Raw genomic sequence first — 19,476 nt, forward strand, 5'->3', positions numbered from 1 at the left:
ATGCGCACAACATCATCCAACACGGGAGCTAGATCTGCTGGTAATGTCTTTGCAACAAGGGCCTCACGGTGCAAGAAACAGTGGGTAACAAGAACATCTGGGTTTCTTTCTTTAACCCTACTTACAAAGCCTTTGAAGCGCCCGACCATGGCTGCGGCTCCATCAGTGCAGACACCTGTGCAGTTTTCCCATGTAAGCCCACTTTTATCAAGATATTCCGATGTGACCTGGAATATTACCTCTCCTGTTGATTTTTCTGGCAGTGCCTTGCAAAATAGGAAGTTTTCTCTAATGGCTTCTCCATCCACAAAACGCACATTGGCCAACAGCTGACAATGTCCACTGATATCCGTCGACTCATCAAGTTGCAAGACAAATTTCTTACTGATCCGCACCTTTTCCAAAACAACTGTTTCAATGTCCGCAGACATGTCATCAATCCGTCTGGCAATTGTGTCATCAGAGAGAGGCACTTTAGCTATCTCTTTGGCTGCGTCAGGGCCAAGCATCTCATTTACAATAGCTTTACAAGCTGGCAGTATTAATGTTTCTGCCACAGTGTGTGACTTTTTTGATTTAGCTATGAGTTCAGCAACAATGTAGCTAGCTTTGAGGGCTCTCTCATTTACCTTTGTGCTTTTTCTCAAAAAAGTTGCCCCTTTCTCATTGTTTGTACGTAAGCGTACAAAATACTCCATCGGCTTGTTTTGAACGGAAGGGTGTTTCGTTTGGAGATGGCGTTTAAGCTTGCTTGGCACCATGACGCTATTGGATAGCTTCTCACCACACACCAAGCACAGTGGTGTTGGAGCTGTCGCATCCCCACTGAAAGTAAATCCAAATGAAAGATAGCTTTCACTGTATTGCCTTGAGCTCACCGTCTTGTCTTTTTTCTTTTGTCGACCTCTCATACTAGGGCCTTCATCTGGGTTAGAATTGTGTCCAGGGTCCTGTTCGGCATTTGCCTTTTCCATTCTCAAATACTTCTCCATCACTGCTGAGATAGTGTGCGCAGCCACACACTAAAATAGAAGAGTATTACATTATCTGCCACACTTAAAGGACCTCTGCCAGGTACTAAAAGTACCAGCTCATATGCTGAGTATTCTGCCAACAGTTCATATACTCAGGCAAAAGCTCATATAGTCAGCAACAGCTGATTAACTGTTAATGAGCTGTTGGTGACTTAATGATTATACACAGCATTATTGGCGGGCATTACCTTGGCGGCGGGCAAATGCGAGAGTCTCTCCGCTCTCAGGATGATGCGCCGGCCTCGGTGACGTGATTAAGTCGCGCGAGCGTTCAAAGCTCGCGCATGTGTTATTCCGTGACTGCGCATCGCTGCGCATTGCCGGGGAACAAAACAAAGGGGGCAACATAGTTTGGGGAACTTTCCCCGCGGCACACCCGACCATGTCTCGCGGCACACTAGTGTGCCACGGAACACTGGTTGAAAATCACTGACGTAGATAATTTGAAAATGACAAAAAAGTAAAAATAAAATAAGTAAATAAAATGGATAAAACCCTGGAAGCAATGACTGAGCCTGAGCCGTCGGAGGACGACCTGTGATCCGTGTTGATTAATGTTTCATTTATATTTGAGAATATTATACTTCTACAAAAACTGTAGTAACAAGCAACTTTTTTGTCAATTTTGGAACTTTATAGAATTGACACCAAGCTCTCAATTTCAAGCTAATCCTACGTGGGATGGAGAAAGTCATAACACAATGGAGTGACAGATCGGCTGAGGTCTATCTTCTCCCTCCAGGGTATCATTTAGTGCCTACTAGACATCTTGGCTAAGTTGCTAATGAGTAAGAACCAGTCGGGCAGCTCTAGGTCTCTATAAAAGTCATGTCCTCGACCCAAGAAACTACAAAGGACATCACAATAATCAAAGAATACCCGGAGATAACAGGAGGACAACCACAGCCACCAGCACAGCATCATGCAGAAGCTCCTTGTGGTCCTCACAGTCCTCTCACTGCACGGTAAGAACCTGACCCTACAAGTAACGCTCAAAGTTTCATCATTTTTGGCTTTTTATGGTCATTATAATGTCATTGATGCTTGTGCCATTGATTGTATCTTCTTTTCATTTCTTCTCTTTCCATGGTTCCCCTTTGGTCCAATGTTCATCTTTCCCAGGATTCCCAGGACTTCTGGCGATGATATGTAAATATATCTTTTATATTCTTGGATAATTTCTGTGAATGTTACACTATGAATATATTATAAAGGGGTCAACTAAATGAGAATATCATCGATTTTTACTGAAAAAGTCTAGGAGCTTGTACTTGGCCCTACTCTGGTAACATACATGGTATCAGGGTGGTGCGTGGTCAGGATTAGCTGCAGCAGTAGTTGACACGTAACTGGTCGGTCTTGGGTGTATTAGTATCTGATGGCATTTCTTTGGATGGTGCAGGTTGTGGAAAACCATTGGTAGCAGATAAAATCGTTGGAGGAGCAGATTCGACTATCGGACAATGGCCGTGGCAGGTCTACCTGAAGCTCTATGATGGCAGCCAATGCGGCGGGTCACTGATCAGCGAGTCTTGGGTGCTCACAGCCGCCCATTGCTTTGAAACGTAAGTTTTCACTATCACTTCTGTTTCTATGGACGTGTTCACATATAAAATATCAAGCTCTGTATTTATAGAAATCTAGTTACACTGCACTTGGGGGAACATCTTCTCGATCTATGGTAGATCCTAGGCTTCCCATACTGATGGTGACAGCTGAGGCCTTCAATGGTTCTTGTCCCCATTCTTTACCTCCCGGCTTTAGATGAAGGCTTTCCAGGAGGTGTATGACATTGACTGACACATGTCTCAATCATTACTCTTACAGGCCGGTGGTGGATGTTTCACAATTCACTGTATACCTTGGAGTACAGAAGCTCTCAGATCTGCAGGACCGAAAAATTGTGGTCAGAAAAGTGAAACAAGTCATTGTATATCCGACCTACGCAGAACAAGGATCCAGTGGAGACATTGCCTTGGTGAAGCTGGAGAGCCCGGTTACTTATACTCCAACTATACTTCCAGTCTGTCTGCCGGCCAATACCGTAAACCTTCCAGAGGGAATGCTGTGCTGGGCAACCGGATGGGGTTATGTCAGGGATAACGGTAAGACCTGAAGTAGACTATGCCATAGACATCGGGATATAAACGTCTTCACAAACCTCCCATTATACAGGCTTGATTTTCCTGTAACACATTTTGGGGTCCACCATATATTTTGCATTTTTCCCAACCTCTTTGAGAAGACTACCCCAAATAGTTAACTTTTCAATGTAATCTTGAGTAATCATCACAAAGAGCTGGTCATTATGATGACTGGCACATAACATGGTCATCACAAGGCTCTGTTGGCTGATTATTGGGGAATGTCACCAGTCATCTGGCAAATACTATCACAGGGGACTACTTCTGGGGCAGGAGACTATGTAGGGTTATCTGGCCTCCAGAATCCAGATAATCTGGATTAGACATCTAACTGGTTGTAATGATGGCTTCTTCTCCTTGCAGTGCCACTCACAGGCCCGAAGACTCTGCAGGCGGTCCAGCTCCCTCTGATCAGCAACAACAACTGTGAATCCTTGTATCGGGAGAGCTTGGGCTACAGCTCCAGAATCAAACTGATCCAGGACGATATGATTTGTGCCGGGTTCAAATATGGACAGAAGGATGCCTGCCAGGTATGTGAAGATATGGAACCACTATGTGATGATCTTCTTGACGACTGTTCTGTTGGAGCTCTGTTCTACCAGAAGGTCCTTCATTGAGAAGTCACTTTATGGAAATAAGATAACAATTTCATAGCACAGCACTAAGGCGTCTAAAAATCATGCTACTGAATGCAGATATAGTGTCTTTAGAGTAAAAAGATAGTAAGTATTTATTAAATAACAAAATCACATATTAAGATCTCCCCTCGACGGCCCCCCCGAAGAAGCCTACGCGAAACGCGCGTAGGGGCTGGCAGTCCATTTCCACACTACGACCACAATGGGTGAGGATCAATCTTGTATATGTTTATGCGATTAGGTGTCTTTTGGGACATGCACTGATTGTTATTATACGGCTTATATACCTTAAGAACTTGATGCCTCAGGTCGGATTTCTTTTATTAGTGTGGATTTTTGGATTTGTTACCTGTGTCCTTCATTGGTGTAGTTATTTTGAGTTGATTACACGCTCTTACTATATTGTTGTAAATGGTGATCTTTAATAAATACTATCTTTTTACTCTAAAGACAGTAGTTCTGACTCCAATTGTTCGAATTTTGCACGTTTGGGAGTTTCTGTCATTGCTTGCAGACTGCTCTAAATGATTATGTGGCTCTGATCTATATAATTGGATGCAGATATAACAGATTCCTGCGTTCAATGGGGTCCACAAACAAACTTTGAGGTTTGAGACAGTCCCCATCCTGAGTGTTGTGGTGCCAGGTTCTTCATCTGGTTCTTATCTCAAATTTTTATTGATAATTGCTTTTGTTAGTGAACATTTTTTTGCGCTTTTTCTTCAAGTCTTTGAAAAAAAAAATAATGGTCACCTCTCTGCTTACCTGTACTACCACCGTAGCCCACCATCCTGTCCTGCATGCAGCTTCATCCAGCCTCAACTGAGCCACCACATGCATGAGGTCCTCGTATGGCACATTGACTCCGCTCTGGGGCTTCTGGTGCTGAGTACGCCTTTGATATCACAATGAACATCATGACATCATTACTAGTGATGAGCGAGTATACTCGTTGCTCGGGTGGTCTCCGAATATTTTTTAGTGCTCGGAGATTTAGTTTTCCTTGCCGCAACTGGATGAGTTACAGCTACTAGCCAGCTTGAGTACATGTGGGGGTTGCCTGGTTGCTAGAGAATCCCCACATGTAATCAAGCTGTCTAGTAGCCGCAAATCATCCAGCTGCGGCAAGGAAAACTAAATCTCCGAGCAGTCAGAAATACTCGGAAACCACCCGAGCGTGCTCGGGAAAACCCAAGCAATGAGTACACTCGCTCATCACTAATCATTACGTGTGCCACTTGAGGCCTAGTCTGCCCTTCAGGAGACCACATTATGACATCATGTGATTTGTCGTGAGTTCAGAGGCCTACTGGCCAGGTGTAAAGTGAAGATGCAGCAAGAGAAGAAAGAGCCTGGAAGAAGATGCTTGCAGCAAAAGATGGGGGCTGTGGTAATGGGACAGTAGAGCTGCAAGGATAGTATTTTTTTAACTCTTTTTTGAGCACTTTACAAATCAGAAAAGGGGGGCCAGTTGCCATGTTGCTGAACTCACTTGAAGCAAATAACAAAAAAATTGGATTGCCCTGAATTAACATTAACTTTTTCTTGCAGGGTGATTCCGGTGGACCCCTAGTTTGCAATATTAAAGGTGTCTGGGTGCAGATGGGCATTATCAGTTGGGGTGTTGGATGTGCAGAGCCCTATCATCCTGGTGTCTATACAAGAGTCCAAAATTACGTGTCCTGGATTGATCTGTACATGGCGTCCTCAGAGAACAGCAATAAACTGAAGGCTTTCCAATTCACCCAACACGTCGAGAAAGTGAATCCTCAATTCAGGTTCAATCCAGAGAACAGCAGCCAGAGCTACATACTGTACGAGATAAACTACACAGAAAGTGGGAACCTAACGGACGACAGCAGCGAGCCAAAGACAGGACTTCTAGTGGGCAACGGGGCACATGCAAGGCTCTGGTCCATGGCTAATGCAATGCTCGTCCTCCTGGGTCTCCTACTTCTTCTATAGTTACATGATGAGTTCTGCAGCAGCTGTGAGATCGTCCAACGCTCTGTCCACCAGAAGGTCAGGATGGCAATGATGATCTTCATGTGTCCTGGCTGGACTGCTACACGATCTCTACCCCTATCATCCCTTGAACCTCTGTGATTTACAGCTTTCTAGAGCCGGTGAGATCTACACACACTCTGTATACCGTCTATGCATAATTCACATCTAGCTTCCATTAATTATATGCAACCATGACAATTCACCCAAATCCTGCACAAGACAAAACTGCTTATGGGACACATACAAGTCTAATATGTTCAGGAACTGTAACTTGCCAATAACCTTTTTTAAAGTGGTCTTTTTTTTCTTCCTATGAATTCCCACAGCACTATAGGTGCAGGGACTTTCTTTTCCTCACTTCCCAGTATGCATTTCTCTTACCATTGCCAAATGATTTGCCTGCCCTGAACTGAAAGTCAGAGAGACCAATCATCTACCTCATTCCTGTAGATATAAAGACAATCATTTATTTCCTATAGAGAAACCCCCCACTTCCTGTGCAGCGACCTGCCTCCACTTCCTGTGCTGCAACAAAGACCCACCTCCACTTCCTATAGAGAGAATAAGACCTGCCTCCACTTCCTATAGAGAGAATAAGACCTGTCTCCACTTCCTACAGAGAGACAAAGACCCACCTCCACTTCCTATAGAGAGAATAAGACCTGTCTCCACTTCCTACAGAGAGACAAAGACCCACCTCTACTTCCTATAGAGAGAAAAAGACCTGTCTCCACTTCCTACAGAGAGACAAAGACCCACCTCCACTTCCTATAGAGAGAATAAGACCTGCCTCCACTTCCTACAGAGAGACAAAGACTTTCCTCCACTTCCTGTGGAGAGACAAAGACCTGCTTCCACTTCTTATAGAGAGAAAAGACCCGCCCCTGCTTACTGTGGAGAGATAAAGACCCGCCCCTACTTCCTGTACACAGATAAAGACCAGCCCCACTTCCTGTTGAGAGACAAAGACCCACCGCTACTTCCTGTAGAGAGATAAACACCCACCCCTGCTTCCTGTGGCGAGATAAAGACCCACCCCTGTTTCCTGTACACAGATAAAGACCCGCCCCCACTTCCTGTACACAGATAAAGACCCACCCCTACTTCCTGTGGAGAGATAAAGACCTGCCCCCACTTCCTGTACACAGATAAAGACCCGCCCCTTCTTCCTGTGGAGAGATAAAGGCCCGCCCCTACTTCCTGTACACAGATAAAGACCAGCTCCACTTCCTGTGGAGAGACAAAGACCCACCCCTACTTCCTGTAGAGAGATAAAGACCTGCCTCCACTTCTTATAGAGAGAAAAGACCTGCCCCTGCTTACTGTGTAGAGATAAAGACCCGCCCCTACTTCCTGTACACAGAAAAAGACCAGCCCCACTTCCTGTGGAGAGACAAAGACCCACCCCTACTTCCTGTAGAGAGATAAAGACCCGCCCCTGTTTCCTGTACACAGATAAAGACCCGCCCCCACTTCCTGTGGAGAGATAAAGGCCCGCCCCTTCTTCCTGTGGAGAGATAAAGACCCGCCCCCACTTCCTGTGGAGAGATAAAGGCCCGCCCCTTCTTCCTGTGGAGAGATAAAGGCCCGCCCCTTCTTCCTGAAATTCTCCTTGGTGTCTTTAATGCTATAGATTAATTACACCTGACAATATGCTGGTGTCGGCATTTTGCAGAGATCTTCCAAGTTCCATTTGGGTAAACAGAATACTTTGTAATTGTTTTGTCATTGCATTGGCCATTGATTAGGTGAAACGACAGTGACCATATAAGTGTAATGACGTCATCTATACGCAACAATCTGCTGCATAGAATGTCTCTTTCCTGTTACAAGAGTTTTCTGTTTCTGATACAAAAAGACACATTTTCCTTGTCTCAATTCTTCCTGTGTATAAATAATAAACTTTTATTTATTTTTCACTGTGACCCTCTGTGTTGGTGACTTGTATCTTGACTCCTATGAGGACACATTGTAGAATCTCTCCCTCTCATTGGATATTACCCCCCCCCCCATTCTATAGACAGAAGGGGCCCAAGATGCCAGGAGGGCCCACAAAAAGAAGTGTTTTCCATTATTGAACTGTTTCCTTATATCGATTCTTTTCCACAGGAAACTTACTATGCCCACCATGCGGGAAGTAAGCGGTCATGTGCGGTTGGTACCCAGGGTGGGGGAGAGGAGACTCTCCTCCAGGCCCTGGGAACCATATACCTGTAAAAAAAAAGAATTAAAATAATAAATCGGGATATTCTCACCTCGCAGAGTTCCCGCTCCTCGTGATGCTTCCGTTCCCAGGGATGCTTTGTGGCAATGACCTGTGATGATGACGTAGCGGTTTGGGGTCATCTGGGGTCATTGCCGCGAGGCATTACTGGGAACGGGAGCTGCTGGGAGCATCGCGAGGAGCTGGAAGCCTGCGGGGGACGCCAGAAGGTGAAAATATCACGATTTATTATTACTTTTTTTTATTATTTTTACCATTCTATCTTTTTACTATTGATGCTGCATAGGCAGCATCAATAGTAAAAAGTTGGTCACACTTGTCAAACACTATGCTTGACAAGTGTGACCAACCTGTCAATCAGTTTTCCAAGCGATGCTACAGATCTCTTGGAAGACGCTAGCATTCTGCAAGCTAATTACGCTTGGAAAACGCTAGTGTTTAGCGGGAAAACGCATGCCAATTCCGCATGCGTTTTTCTCATGGCAGGGAGTTCCGGAATTGCCGCGGCAATTCCGGACGTGTGCACATAGCCTTACTGTGAGACCTGGGACAGAATCGAGGAGAGATTTGTGCTATAAAACTGGCGTAGAACAGAAACAAGAAAAACAAGTAACGATGAAGACGAGTAATAACGAAATGTATTCATTACATCAAAAGACGACAAAACTCCAAATAATGGACAGACCCCATCTTCACTCTCCGTGATCCCGCCATCTTCTGGAGCAGAGCGGGGGTGTTCGCCTCGTTAGGGGTTCACTCTATACCACATCTTTACTGTATGTGTCTTTGGGGTTTCTGTAACATATTTGACGTGGAAAGATTCCTCGGCGTTTCTCACTCGTCACTCTGTAACTGAACGCTGCGGTCCTGATTACCACCATAGATGATGGATTATCTCTGGGGACTTATATCTGCCTGAGGACTGACGGCACAACACACGGAGTCCTGTAAGGGCTGAGCACGCGCGACCACATCTACGTTGCCTCAGAGCTCTGTGACAATATTCCTCCGTATACAGTATCTCCATGTACCCATATATAACTGGTGCACCTCAGCGATATACTCTTATATTATCAGCACACTTCCATATAGCATCTATATAACTCCAGCAAAACCAAAGAAATGAGCCAGATACAAATGCAATGTGTAGGTACACATTCACACTGCGGCTCTACCGGCTCATTTCTTTGGTTTTCCTTTTGTTTTTTTGCACTTTCTACATATAGGAGCAAGGTTCCTTCGTTTTGTCTGGGCATTTTATCTATATAGCTTTCCACAGGCAGGTATATGTACACTCGGGGCCCAAGTCCTGATCTGCATCCATCTATCTTGAGGTCTACTGACACATAGTGAGGTTAACGACAAGAGTTAGGGGTTGTCCCAATTGTTTACACCTTGTCATGGTGGGATGGATTTTATGTTTTTTTTTAATCAAAATATTGTTAACTAAGTCCCTATGTCATTAACATGTACTATTACAATTTATTTATTTACTTACTACCCTATATATGCTCATTTTGGTTTTGTCTATATATTATTATTGTTATGATTTTGCTTAACACTGTAAAACAGTACTCCTCCATATAAGCTCTATACAACTCTGTATAACTCCTGCATAAGCAACATTTATGGTGGTGTTGATATATTCATCTTCTCATTGTGGTTTTGATGCTATATTCATGTACTGATGCTGAGTATGGTGCTGTATTCAAGTACTATAGATATTTCTGGTAATGTATTCATGTACTGTTGATGGTTTTTGTGCTGTATTTATGTACTGATGCTAGGTCTGGTGCTGTATTTATGTACTGATGCTAGGTCTGGTGCTGTATACTGTATATGTACTATTGGTGGTTCTTATAATGTATTAATGATCTGATGGTGGCTCTGAGGATGTGTTCATGTGCAGGTTCTGGTGATGTATTATTCATGTTGTTTTGGTGATGTATTCAATTACTGCTGGTGGTGATGCTGTAATTCTTTTAAACTGTTTCACGTCTTTCTAAATCTGAAGTGGTTAAAAGAAGTTCAAAGGACTAAGCATATCATCAGCAAGTTGTTTTTACACTACATTTCATGTGTTCATTCTTATTAGCGTTTATTTAGAACTTTTTTGGGCACGTTAAGGAGTGGATCCACCTGAAATAGCCGTTATGTGCAAATATACCCTTAGTCTATCTTACCAATAGGGGATATGAACACATAAGGCAGCACGAGTGCCAAAAATGGCCCTGGCTGCAGTACAGAATAGACACCTGCTCACTCAGGTCCATTGAGGTCCCGAAGAGGTGACATTAGTATCGCACAGCATGTCTAATATCCATAACGGGCTTATACCTAGTATTATCATGCCTGAAATTATCAATTTAGGTGCATTATTACAGGAGAAGATGCACTTCATATATTAGCATATGCACCTGCTACCTCATATTCCTGCTACCTCAAATACGGTTCTGTGCCCCTGCTACCTCATATATGGTCCTGTGCCCCTGCTATCTCATATTCCTGCTACCTCATATATGGTCCTGTGCCCCTGCTACCTCATGTTCCTGCTACCCCATATATGGTCCCATGCTCCTGCTACCTCATATTCCTGCTACCTCATGTTTCTGCTACCTCATATACGGTCCCATGCTCCTGCTACCTCATATTCCTGCTACCTCATGTTTCTGCTACCTCATATATGGTTCTGTGCCCCTGCTACCTCATATTCCTGCTATTTTACATCTCTTCTACGTCAGACGCTGATCATAGTTGTGTCCTCATAGAGCAAAGCTAAAAAAAACAGCCGAGCATCCGGTTAGAATGAACCTTAGGTGGTGGTTGACTTCACGGACGTTATCAAAGATCGTCACCATGACTGATTCCTCATCTGACGCACACCCAATAAATTGCCACCTCCGGTGCCCAGGCGCTTCTGTCCCTCTGTGGACATGACGGTGCCAGAACCGGTCTGGCAGCTTCATTGCTCCTTAAATCCTCGTCATCACCGTGTCCGACTTATAGAGAGTGACCGATCTGTGAGCAGATCCCCAAGAGGACACCACCACCAGCAAGATGAAGAAGCTTCTCCTGCTCCTCACACTCCTCACACAGAACGGTATGGATCTGACCACCACCCTCATCATCTACTGACCCCAACATGCCTCTCCATGGCCTTTCATCATTATCTGCATCTTCATCATCCTCATCCTGGATTTTCTTATCATTGTCGTCCTCCTCACCCTTATCACCATCCTCACCCGGGTATCTCTACATCACTTCTAACCTCTTGTTTTTTCCCTTATTCTAAGGATTTCTAGGAATTTCACCATCAGCAGGTGAGAAATATCTAAAACTAAAGTTTAGGTGGAAAATAAAATAATTTGAAGAAGAATCTGTGAAGTGTGGTGGTAAGAATTTTCTGAAATCAGTCAACTCTGCCAATGTCCTTCCTCATGGGCAGTGTGGTCTTCCGCAGAGATTCTCTATGGAAACCTACAGATCCCCCAGAACCTCCCAGAGTTAACCATGCTGCCTACCTAAGTATTTTCGGTTGCCATATGATCCCCCAAGTGATTTTCATAGAGTTGGGGATGGGTTTAGGGTTAAATCCTGATATCAAGTTGTGATGGATCATTGGTCTTCCCCTGAGGGTTGGGTTTGACTCTACCTGTAGGTTCCTGCCATAGATTTTTCCCTTTTTCCTTTAGGTGGTCGAAATCTGTCGCTTCTCCTCAGGATTGTGGGAGGAATGAATTCTGCACGAGACGAATGGCCCTGGCAGGTCAGTCTGCATTTTAATGGCAATGCCCACTGTGGGGGCTCTCTGATCAGCGATACCTGGGTGCTGACAGCCGCTCACTGCTTTGAGACGTAAGTTCCCGGAAATTTTCTCATACGATATGCACCATACAACCGTAAAACAGGCAGATCTACATTGTGTCCCGGCTAGTTGGCCGTATCTTATCCACCACTGGTGATACATTTTGGATGGGTGCAGTCCGGTGTCTGGGAGCACTAAGACTAAACTATATGTAGGCATAACCTAATAAACCCGGAGTGTGGAAGGTGATCATATATGAGGCTAAGATCACACAATGAGCATTTGGTGCATTTTTTTTCTGCTATTTTCATGCGCAAAAATGCTGCATCTTCCAGTTCAAGTAAATGTTATGGAATTTTTTAGTACTCTCATTCCCTCTTTTTCCTTTACATTGTGGAAACTGACTGGCAAAGCTTAAAATATGCAACATGTCAATTTTTGTCGTAGTTAATATGCATTTTACTTGTGGATTTTGTTCATAGCGTTGAATGAGATGAAGACAATCCACACCCTCTCCTCATATATGCACGAATATTACATTTCTGCAGTGGAAGCACAATAAAAATACATGTAAATTTGTGACATTATCAATAATGTTTTCTTCAAAGTGAACAACAGTTTCCAAGACAAAGCTATTTTATTTGATACATGACATACCAAAAAAAGATTTAAAAAAAAGGCAGCAAAAATGAAATAAAAATTCAATGAAAAAATGCAAGTAACTCATGCAGAAATGCTGGAAATAACAGCAGCATCATAAATGCAGCAAATACTCATTGTGGAAACTTAGTCAACAGGTGTTATTTGTTTGTTGGTTGGGGACCGCCATGGGTCTAGTTCAACCCCAAGTAATCAGATGTTGCATAATCTATAATGTTCAGACTTCTGGATCAAGTTTCAATTATATATACATATGGACGAACATAAAAAAATGCATACAAATGTGAGCCATTCATATATTTAGGTATCACACAGAATAGCTCTGTTATATAGGGGATGACAGCAGAGGTCCTGTTTAAATTTTTTACTTGGGTCCTCTATATGTTTATGTGAACAACTGACTCAAAATTTAGGACATGCTACATATTTTAACATGGATAACCAAAACTTCCCCCAATTTGCATGAATGTACTGTACTCAGCCAGCCAGACTCTGCTCCACACTGGTAAGGGGTAAGCTCCCTGAAACAGCTGTCGGTAGATGTAAATATCCCTGGTTATGTTGATAGCTTCACTAAAAGGCTGAACATTGAAATTGACATTGAGTAGCTATTGTTCCTGGTTTATACTTGAAAGATAGTTACTTTGATTCTGTGAAAGAGCTAATTTGCCCCTTATTTTGTTGCATTCTTTTGCCTCTCCTTTGACCATATACCACATGCCTTACAGGATTCCGGATCCGCTAGCGTACACCATCTATCTTGGGGTGTATGAATTATCTGATCTGCAGAACCCCAAAACAATGTCCAGGACAGTGAGACAAATAACAATTCACCCCAGTTATACAAGTGAGCAATCCAGTGGAGACATTGCTTTGGTGAAACTGGAAAGCCCGGTAGCTTTCACTTCTTCCATCCATCCAGTGTATCTGCCATCTCGGGCTGTGCAGCTGCCAGAGGGAACCCTGTGCTGGGTGACTGGCTGGGGATATGTGAGAGAACAAGGTAGGCAAAGGTCTCAAAAAATGGAAGGGTGATACTGGATACAGATTCATGTCAGCTATGCTCTTCTCCACAGTTCCTCTCACCGATCCTAAAACTCTGCAGAAGGTGGATGTAGCTCTGATAGACAGCAAAAACTGTGAGACCATGTACCTGTCTGATTCCGCCTCTGAGTCCAACTCAAAACTTATCGAGGAGGACATGTTGTGTGCCGGCTACCAGGAGGGGAAGAAGGATTCATGTCAGGTATGAGACATTGGAAGTTGTAGTGGATGATGTCTGTTGGTAGACTTGGTTTCCAAAACATTGGTGAATAGTAGCAAAAGTTTGCAAAAAGTTTTCATAATAATCTAATAAATACATTGCATCAATCTGTGAGAACTGTCTTCATATGAGCAGGGGGCAGTAGAAGGCCGTGTACCAGTTATTTAGTGCTGTAGTTCATACAACCTCCCAGCAGTGGGCGATAGAAGGCCATGTACCAGTTATTTATTGCTGTAGTTTATATGACCTCCCAACAGGGGGCAGTAGAAGGCAGTATACCAGTTATTTAGTGCTGTAGTTCATATGTCCTCCCAGTAGGGGCGGTAGAAGGCCATGTACCAGTTATTTAGTGCTGTAGTTCATAAAACCTCCCAGCAGGGAGTGATAGAAGGCCATGTACCAGTTATTTATTGCTGTAGTTTACACGACTTCCCAGCAGGCAGCAGTAGAAGGCCGTGTGCCAGTTTCTCAGGGCTCTAGCTATGACATGCAGGGGATGGCAGTGATACGTTTCCAGCTTTTCTGCACCACAGAAGACTTTTCTTGTGAGACGTCTTGGGATGATAATTACCAAACATCTAACATTTCTGCAGAAAGATTTGTAATTCTTTAGTTTGGCCCCATCGCCGTGCCCTTAGCAGTGCCCTTTCCTCTAGTAATGGCGCCTCTAGTAGTTGAGCTGCATCGTAGTGTCACGTCCTGGCGCTTCGCACTGATCACTGACTGTCTGGTATCATTGCAGGGTGACTCCGGGGGACCGCTCGTCTGCAATGTGAATGGTGTTTGGCTACAACTCGGCATTACCAGCTGGGGTATGGGATGCGCCACGGCCAATCATCCCGGCGTTTACACCCGAGTGCAGCATTACCAGTCCTGGCTGCAGCAGATCGTGCCTTCTCTGCAGTTCAGCAATGGAGGGAACATTGTGCTTCCAAACAGAAGCGGAAACACAACACCAGCCCCCCGTCACATCACAGCCCGGCGCCGGTAGGGTGAGGACCACCCAGTCTGGTCAGGAGGTGGCACAATCCAGTGGTACCAGGACGGAGGGCACCCCTGATGGTGGAGCTCATACTAATGCCTGGTTCATGGCCAATGTCATGGCCGATACTCCTGTGCTCATTTCTAGCTCTGTGATTGGCCGATCCCTGAGGTGGAATCACGCTGGTGTCATCCAGTGACGAAATAGAATTCTCTACAAATTTACAAAAGACTCGTCCCATAATCTGCTGCGTGCGTGACCTCAGACAATCAGCCATTGTGGCTGTAGTTTACAATTTCCTCCAGAAATAAAATGTTCAGATCCTTTATTAATGTCATGTATATAAATAAATATCAATATTATTGCTGTTGCTACAATGTATCAACGTCACACAACGACTTCACCGGCGATCGATAGGAATGTGACGTTAGATGATCCCACTGATGTCGGCACAGCGCTCCGCAGTCTCTGGGGGTCCCAGTAGGAATGAATGGAGGGACAGTGCGCACAAGCGACCTCATGGCCATAGTCCACGCTTTTGGGGTCCTCCTGTAAAATGCATCAGCTGTGCAGCATCAAAGAGACCACAAGGAGCATCACTGAGACCTCCAGACTGGGGGACGAGGAGGATGAGAGACCGATATAGTAATGTATCCAGGACTCGTAGACTGGGACATAAGTGTAGACCCCGGGGCGGTTCGGAAGGGCGCAGTCTTCTCCCCAGCTCACGATGCCAACCTGGTACCAGTAGCCATTCATTTTACACACCAGCGGGCCCCCAGAGTCCCCCTGCAAAGGCAAAAGAGGACAATGTCATGGACACAGAAAGTCCTCATCGAAGAAGCAAAACTGCAACAAATTACTGTATTCCAGAAGATGGATATTAAAATATCACAAATAAGACATTAATGACAAATTACAACCTATGTATCAGCCGTACGATGGAATAATGACGCCAAACCACAAACTACAGCAAACTGCAAACTACAGCAAACCGCAAACTACAGCAATCCGCAAACTACAGCAAACCGCAAACTACAGCAATCCGCAAACTATAGGAAACTGCAAACTACCTCAAACCGCAAACTATAGGAAACTGCAAACTACAGCAAACTGCAAACTATAGGAAAGTGCAAACTACAGCAAACCGCAAACTATAGGAAACTGCAAACTACAGCAAACCGCAAACTACAGCAAATCGCAAACGACAGTGAACCGCAAACTACAGCAAAAAGGAAACTACAGCAAACCGCAAACTACAGCAAAAAGGAAACTACCGCAAACTACAGCGAACCGCAAACTACAGCAAACCGCAAACTACAGCAAAAAGGAAACTACAACGAACCGCAAACTACAGCAAACCGCAAACTACAGCAAAAAGGAAACTACAGCAAACCGCAAACTACAGCGAACCCCAAACTACAGCAATCCGCAAACTTCAAACTACAGCAAACTACAGCAATCTGCAAACTACAGCAAACTGCAAACTACAGCAATCCGCAAACTACAGTGAACCGTGAACTGCAGCAAACTGCAAACTACAAACTGCAGCAAACCGCAAACTACAACAATCCGTAAACTACAGCAAACCGCAAACTACAGCGAACCGCAAACTACAGCAAACCACAAACTACAGCAAACCGCAAACTACAGCAAACCGCAAACTACAGCAAAAAGGAAACTACAGCAAACCGCAAACTACAGCGAACCCCAAACTACAGCAATCCGCAAACTGCAGCAAACTTCAAACTACAGCAAACTACAGCAATCTGCAAACTACAACAATCCGCAAACTACAGCAATCCGCAAACTACAGTGAACCGCAAACTGCAGAAAACTGCAAACTACAACAAACTGCAAACTACAGCAATCCACAAGCTGCAGCAAACTGCAAACTACAGCAAACTACAGCAATCTGCAAACTACAACAATCCACAAACTACAGCAAACCGCAAACTACAGCAATCTGCAAACTACATTGAACCGCAAACTGCAGCAAACTGCAAACTACAGCAAACTGCAAACTACAACAATCCGTAAACTACAGCAAACTGCAAACTACAGCGAACCGCAAACTACAGCAATCCGCAAACTACAGTGAACCGCAAACTGCAGAAAACTGCAAACTACAACAAACTGCAAACTACAGCAATCCACAAGCTGCAGCAAACTGCAAACTACAGCAAACTACAGCAATCTGCAAACTACAACAATCCACAAACTACAGCAAACCGCAAACTACAGCAATCTGCAAACTACATTGAACCGCAAACTGCAGCAAACTACAAACTACAACAAACTGCAAACTACAGCAAACCGCAAACTACAACAATCCGTAAACTACAGCAAACCGCAAACTACAGCGAACCGCAAACTACAGCAATCCGCAAACTACAGCAAACTGCAAACTACAGCAATCTGCAAACTACAACAATCTGCAAACTACAGCAAACCGCAAACTACAGCAATCCGCAAACTACAGCAAACCGCAAACTACAGCAATCTGCAAACTACAGCAAAAAGGAAACTACAGCAAAAAGGAAACAACAGCAATCTGCAAACTACAACAATCTGCAAACTACAGCAAACTGCAAACTACAACAATCTGCAAACTACAGCAAACCGCAAACTACAGCAATCCGCAAACTACAGCAAAAAGGAAACTACAGCAATCCGCAAACTACAGCAAAAAGGAAACTGCAGCAAAAAGGAAACAACAGCAATCCGCAAACTACAGCAAAAAGGAAACTACAGCAAACCGCAAACTACAGCAATCCGCAAACAACAGCAAACCTCAAACTACAGCAAAAAGGAAACTACAGCAAACCGCAAACTACAGCAATCCGCAAACTACAGCAAACCGCGCCATTGGATTCAGGCAAAATAATGATTATGTCACGTGTGACCCTGTATCTACATGACTCTGTATCTATGTGACCCTGTATCTCAGTGACCGTGTATCTACGTGACCCTGTATCTCAGTGACCGTGTATCTCAGTGACCGTGTATCTCCATGACCATGTATCTACGTGACCCTGTATCTCAGTGACCCTGTATCTACGTGACTCTGTATCTATGTGACTCTGTATCTATGTGACCCTGTATCTCAGTGACCATGTATCTACGTGACTCTTTATCTATGTGACCCTGTATCTCAGTGACCATGTATCTACGTGACCCTGTATCTCCATGACCGTGCATCTATGTGACCCTGTATCTATGTGACCCTGTATCTCAGTGACCATGTATCTACGTGACTCTGTATCTATGTGACCCTGTATCTCAGTGACCATGTATCTACGTGACCCTGTATCTCAGTGACCGTGTATCTCAGTGACCGTGTATCTCCATGACCGTGCATCTATGTGACCCTGTATCTATGTGACCCTGTATCTCAGTGACCATGTATCTACGTGACTCTGTATCTATGTGACCCTGTATCTCAGTGACCATGTATCTACGTGACCCTGTATCTCAGTGACCATGTATCTACGTGACCCTGTATCTCAGTGACCGTGTATCTCAGTGACCGTGTATCTCCATGACCGTGTATCTATGTGACCCTGTATCTCAGTGACCATGTATCTACGTGACTCTGTATCTATGTGACCCTGTATCTCAGTGACCATGTATCTACGTGACCCTGTATCTCAGTGACCGTGTATCTCAGTGACCGTGTATCTCCATGACCGTGTATCTATGTGACCCTGTATCTATGTGACCCTGTATCTCAGTGACCGTGTATCTACGTGACTCTGTATCTAAGGGACGGAATAATGCTGCATTGTTGGGTTCCGGCAATGACTTTTTCATGGATAACGTCCAGATCTGGAGGTAAATGCCGAACGGAAAGAACGGACATAACTCTTGACAAGAATAAGCACATGATGGGGTAGTAGTAAATGACGTGCGTCCTAATGCATTTCCGTCTCATGAAGATGAGCTGACAGTGGCCTCATCATGATCGCTGCACTGTCGGACCCCCTGATACCGTCCACTGTCAAAAGTCCGTACACACTGAACTGTTGCATTGTAGCTTTTTTTTCTCGGAGGGGAACCATGCTCAGAACAAGTCATATAACGCCTAGAATTCCTAATAATGAACTTTAGAGGTAAAATCCCGATAAATCCTGAACACTTTTCACTGTTTAAAAATAAATAAATAAACTGCAACATTGTATCAAAAACTAAACTGAGCAGAAAACGTTACACTGTTCACAGTTCCCTTCCGAGGCTCCAGGGTCCGATTCCAGGACTCACCGTGCAGGAGTCCCTCTGTCCAGCCTGGTACCCGGCACAGATTTGGTCGCTCTTGACGATGGCCACATTGGCGCTGGTACCAGAACCGATGTGATACATCTGGTCACACGACTCCCTGCCGATCAGCGGGAGCATCAGCTGCTGAAGGGTTTTGGGATACGGCAGAAATTCTGTAGAGACACGAATAAGGGAAATAAGAAATTATCAGTTACATTGTATTTCATGTACATGATGAAAAATGGCTGCGAGGTTCTCAAACTGGGCCGGACACAGAATCTCACCCAGATCTAATCAGACTGAATGTGAGGACACGAGCAGACGTGCCAGCGAGGGCTGCCAGCGTAAATGTGATTACACACGGGGCGTCCCTGGCGTCAGCTCCATTACAAGCTGGCATCGCGCCCGGACTGTGCCAGTCATGTCTAATACCTGGTAATTGCTCTTCACAGGAGCTA

The 19,476-nt window shown here is 44.5% G+C and overlaps 3 protein-coding genes across 3 annotated transcripts in view; 2 read left to right on the forward strand and 1 right to left on the reverse strand.

Moving 5' to 3' along the window:
- Window positions 1-1,494: 1,494 nt before the first annotated feature.
- On the forward strand, window positions 1,495-5,784 carry LOC143785244 (serine protease 27-like). Its single transcript, XM_077273966.1, has 6 exons — window positions 1,495-1,999; window positions 2,157-2,183; window positions 2,437-2,599; window positions 2,862-3,139; window positions 3,542-3,711; window positions 5,371-5,784. Exons 1-6 carry the CDS (start codon window positions 1,957-1,959, stop codon window positions 5,782-5,784), a joined length of 1,095 nt encoding a protein of 364 aa, XP_077130081.1. The 5' UTR covers window positions 1,495-1,956.
- A 5,199-nt stretch (window positions 5,785-10,983) lies between these two features.
- On the forward strand, window positions 10,984-14,823 carry LOC143785245 (serine protease 27-like). Its single transcript, XM_077273967.1, has 6 exons — window positions 10,984-11,150; window positions 11,344-11,370; window positions 11,771-11,905; window positions 13,244-13,518; window positions 13,592-13,761; window positions 14,522-14,823. Exons 1-6 carry the CDS (start codon window positions 10,984-10,986, stop codon window positions 14,768-14,770), a joined length of 1,023 nt encoding a protein of 340 aa, XP_077130082.1. The 3' UTR covers window positions 14,771-14,823.
- Window positions 14,824-15,081: 258 nt separating this feature from the next.
- LOC143785248 (transmembrane protease serine 9-like) overlaps window positions 15,082-19,476 on the reverse strand; it is a 91,305-nt gene continuing 86,910 nt past the window's right edge. Inside the window, exons 13-14 of the mRNA XM_077273974.1 lie at window positions 19,022-19,191; window positions 15,082-15,550 (exon numbers count right to left, since the gene is read on the reverse strand). Of these exons, the coding sequence (XP_077130089.1) occupies window positions 15,323-15,550; window positions 19,022-19,191 (398 nt within the window). The 3' untranslated portion in view covers window positions 15,082-15,322. The remainder of the gene's footprint in view (window positions 15,551-19,021; window positions 19,192-19,476) is intronic.

Source organism: Ranitomeya variabilis, chromosome 7 (assembly GCF_051348905.1).
Source record: "Ranitomeya variabilis isolate aRanVar5 chromosome 7, aRanVar5.hap1, whole genome shotgun sequence".
NCBI classification, from domain to species: Eukaryota; Metazoa; Chordata; class Amphibia; order Anura; family Dendrobatidae; genus Ranitomeya; species Ranitomeya variabilis.

Coding starts and splice junctions, on each gene's coding strand:
- LOC143785245 (XM_077273967.1), top strand. CDS start 10,984: ATGACGGTGCCAGAACCGGTCTGGCAGCTTCATTGCTCCTTAAATCCT. Junction 11,371..11,770: donor AGGAATTTCACCATCAGCAG/GTGAGAAATATC, acceptor GCTTCTCCTCAG/GATTGTGGGAGGAATGAATT. Junction 13,762..14,521: donor GGAAGAAGGATTCATGTCAG/GTATGAGACATT, acceptor GTATCATTGCAG/GGTGACTCCGGGGGACCGCT.
- LOC143785244 (XM_077273966.1), top strand. CDS start 1,957: ATGCAGAAGCTCCTTGTGGTCCTCACAGTCCTCTCACTGCACG. Junction 2,000..2,156: donor CACAGTCCTCTCACTGCACG/GTAAGAACCTGA, acceptor CATCTTTCCCAG/GATTCCCAGGACTTCTGGCG. Junction 3,140..3,541: donor GGGTTATGTCAGGGATAACG/GTAAGACCTGAA, acceptor TTCTCCTTGCAG/TGCCACTCACAGGCCCGAAG.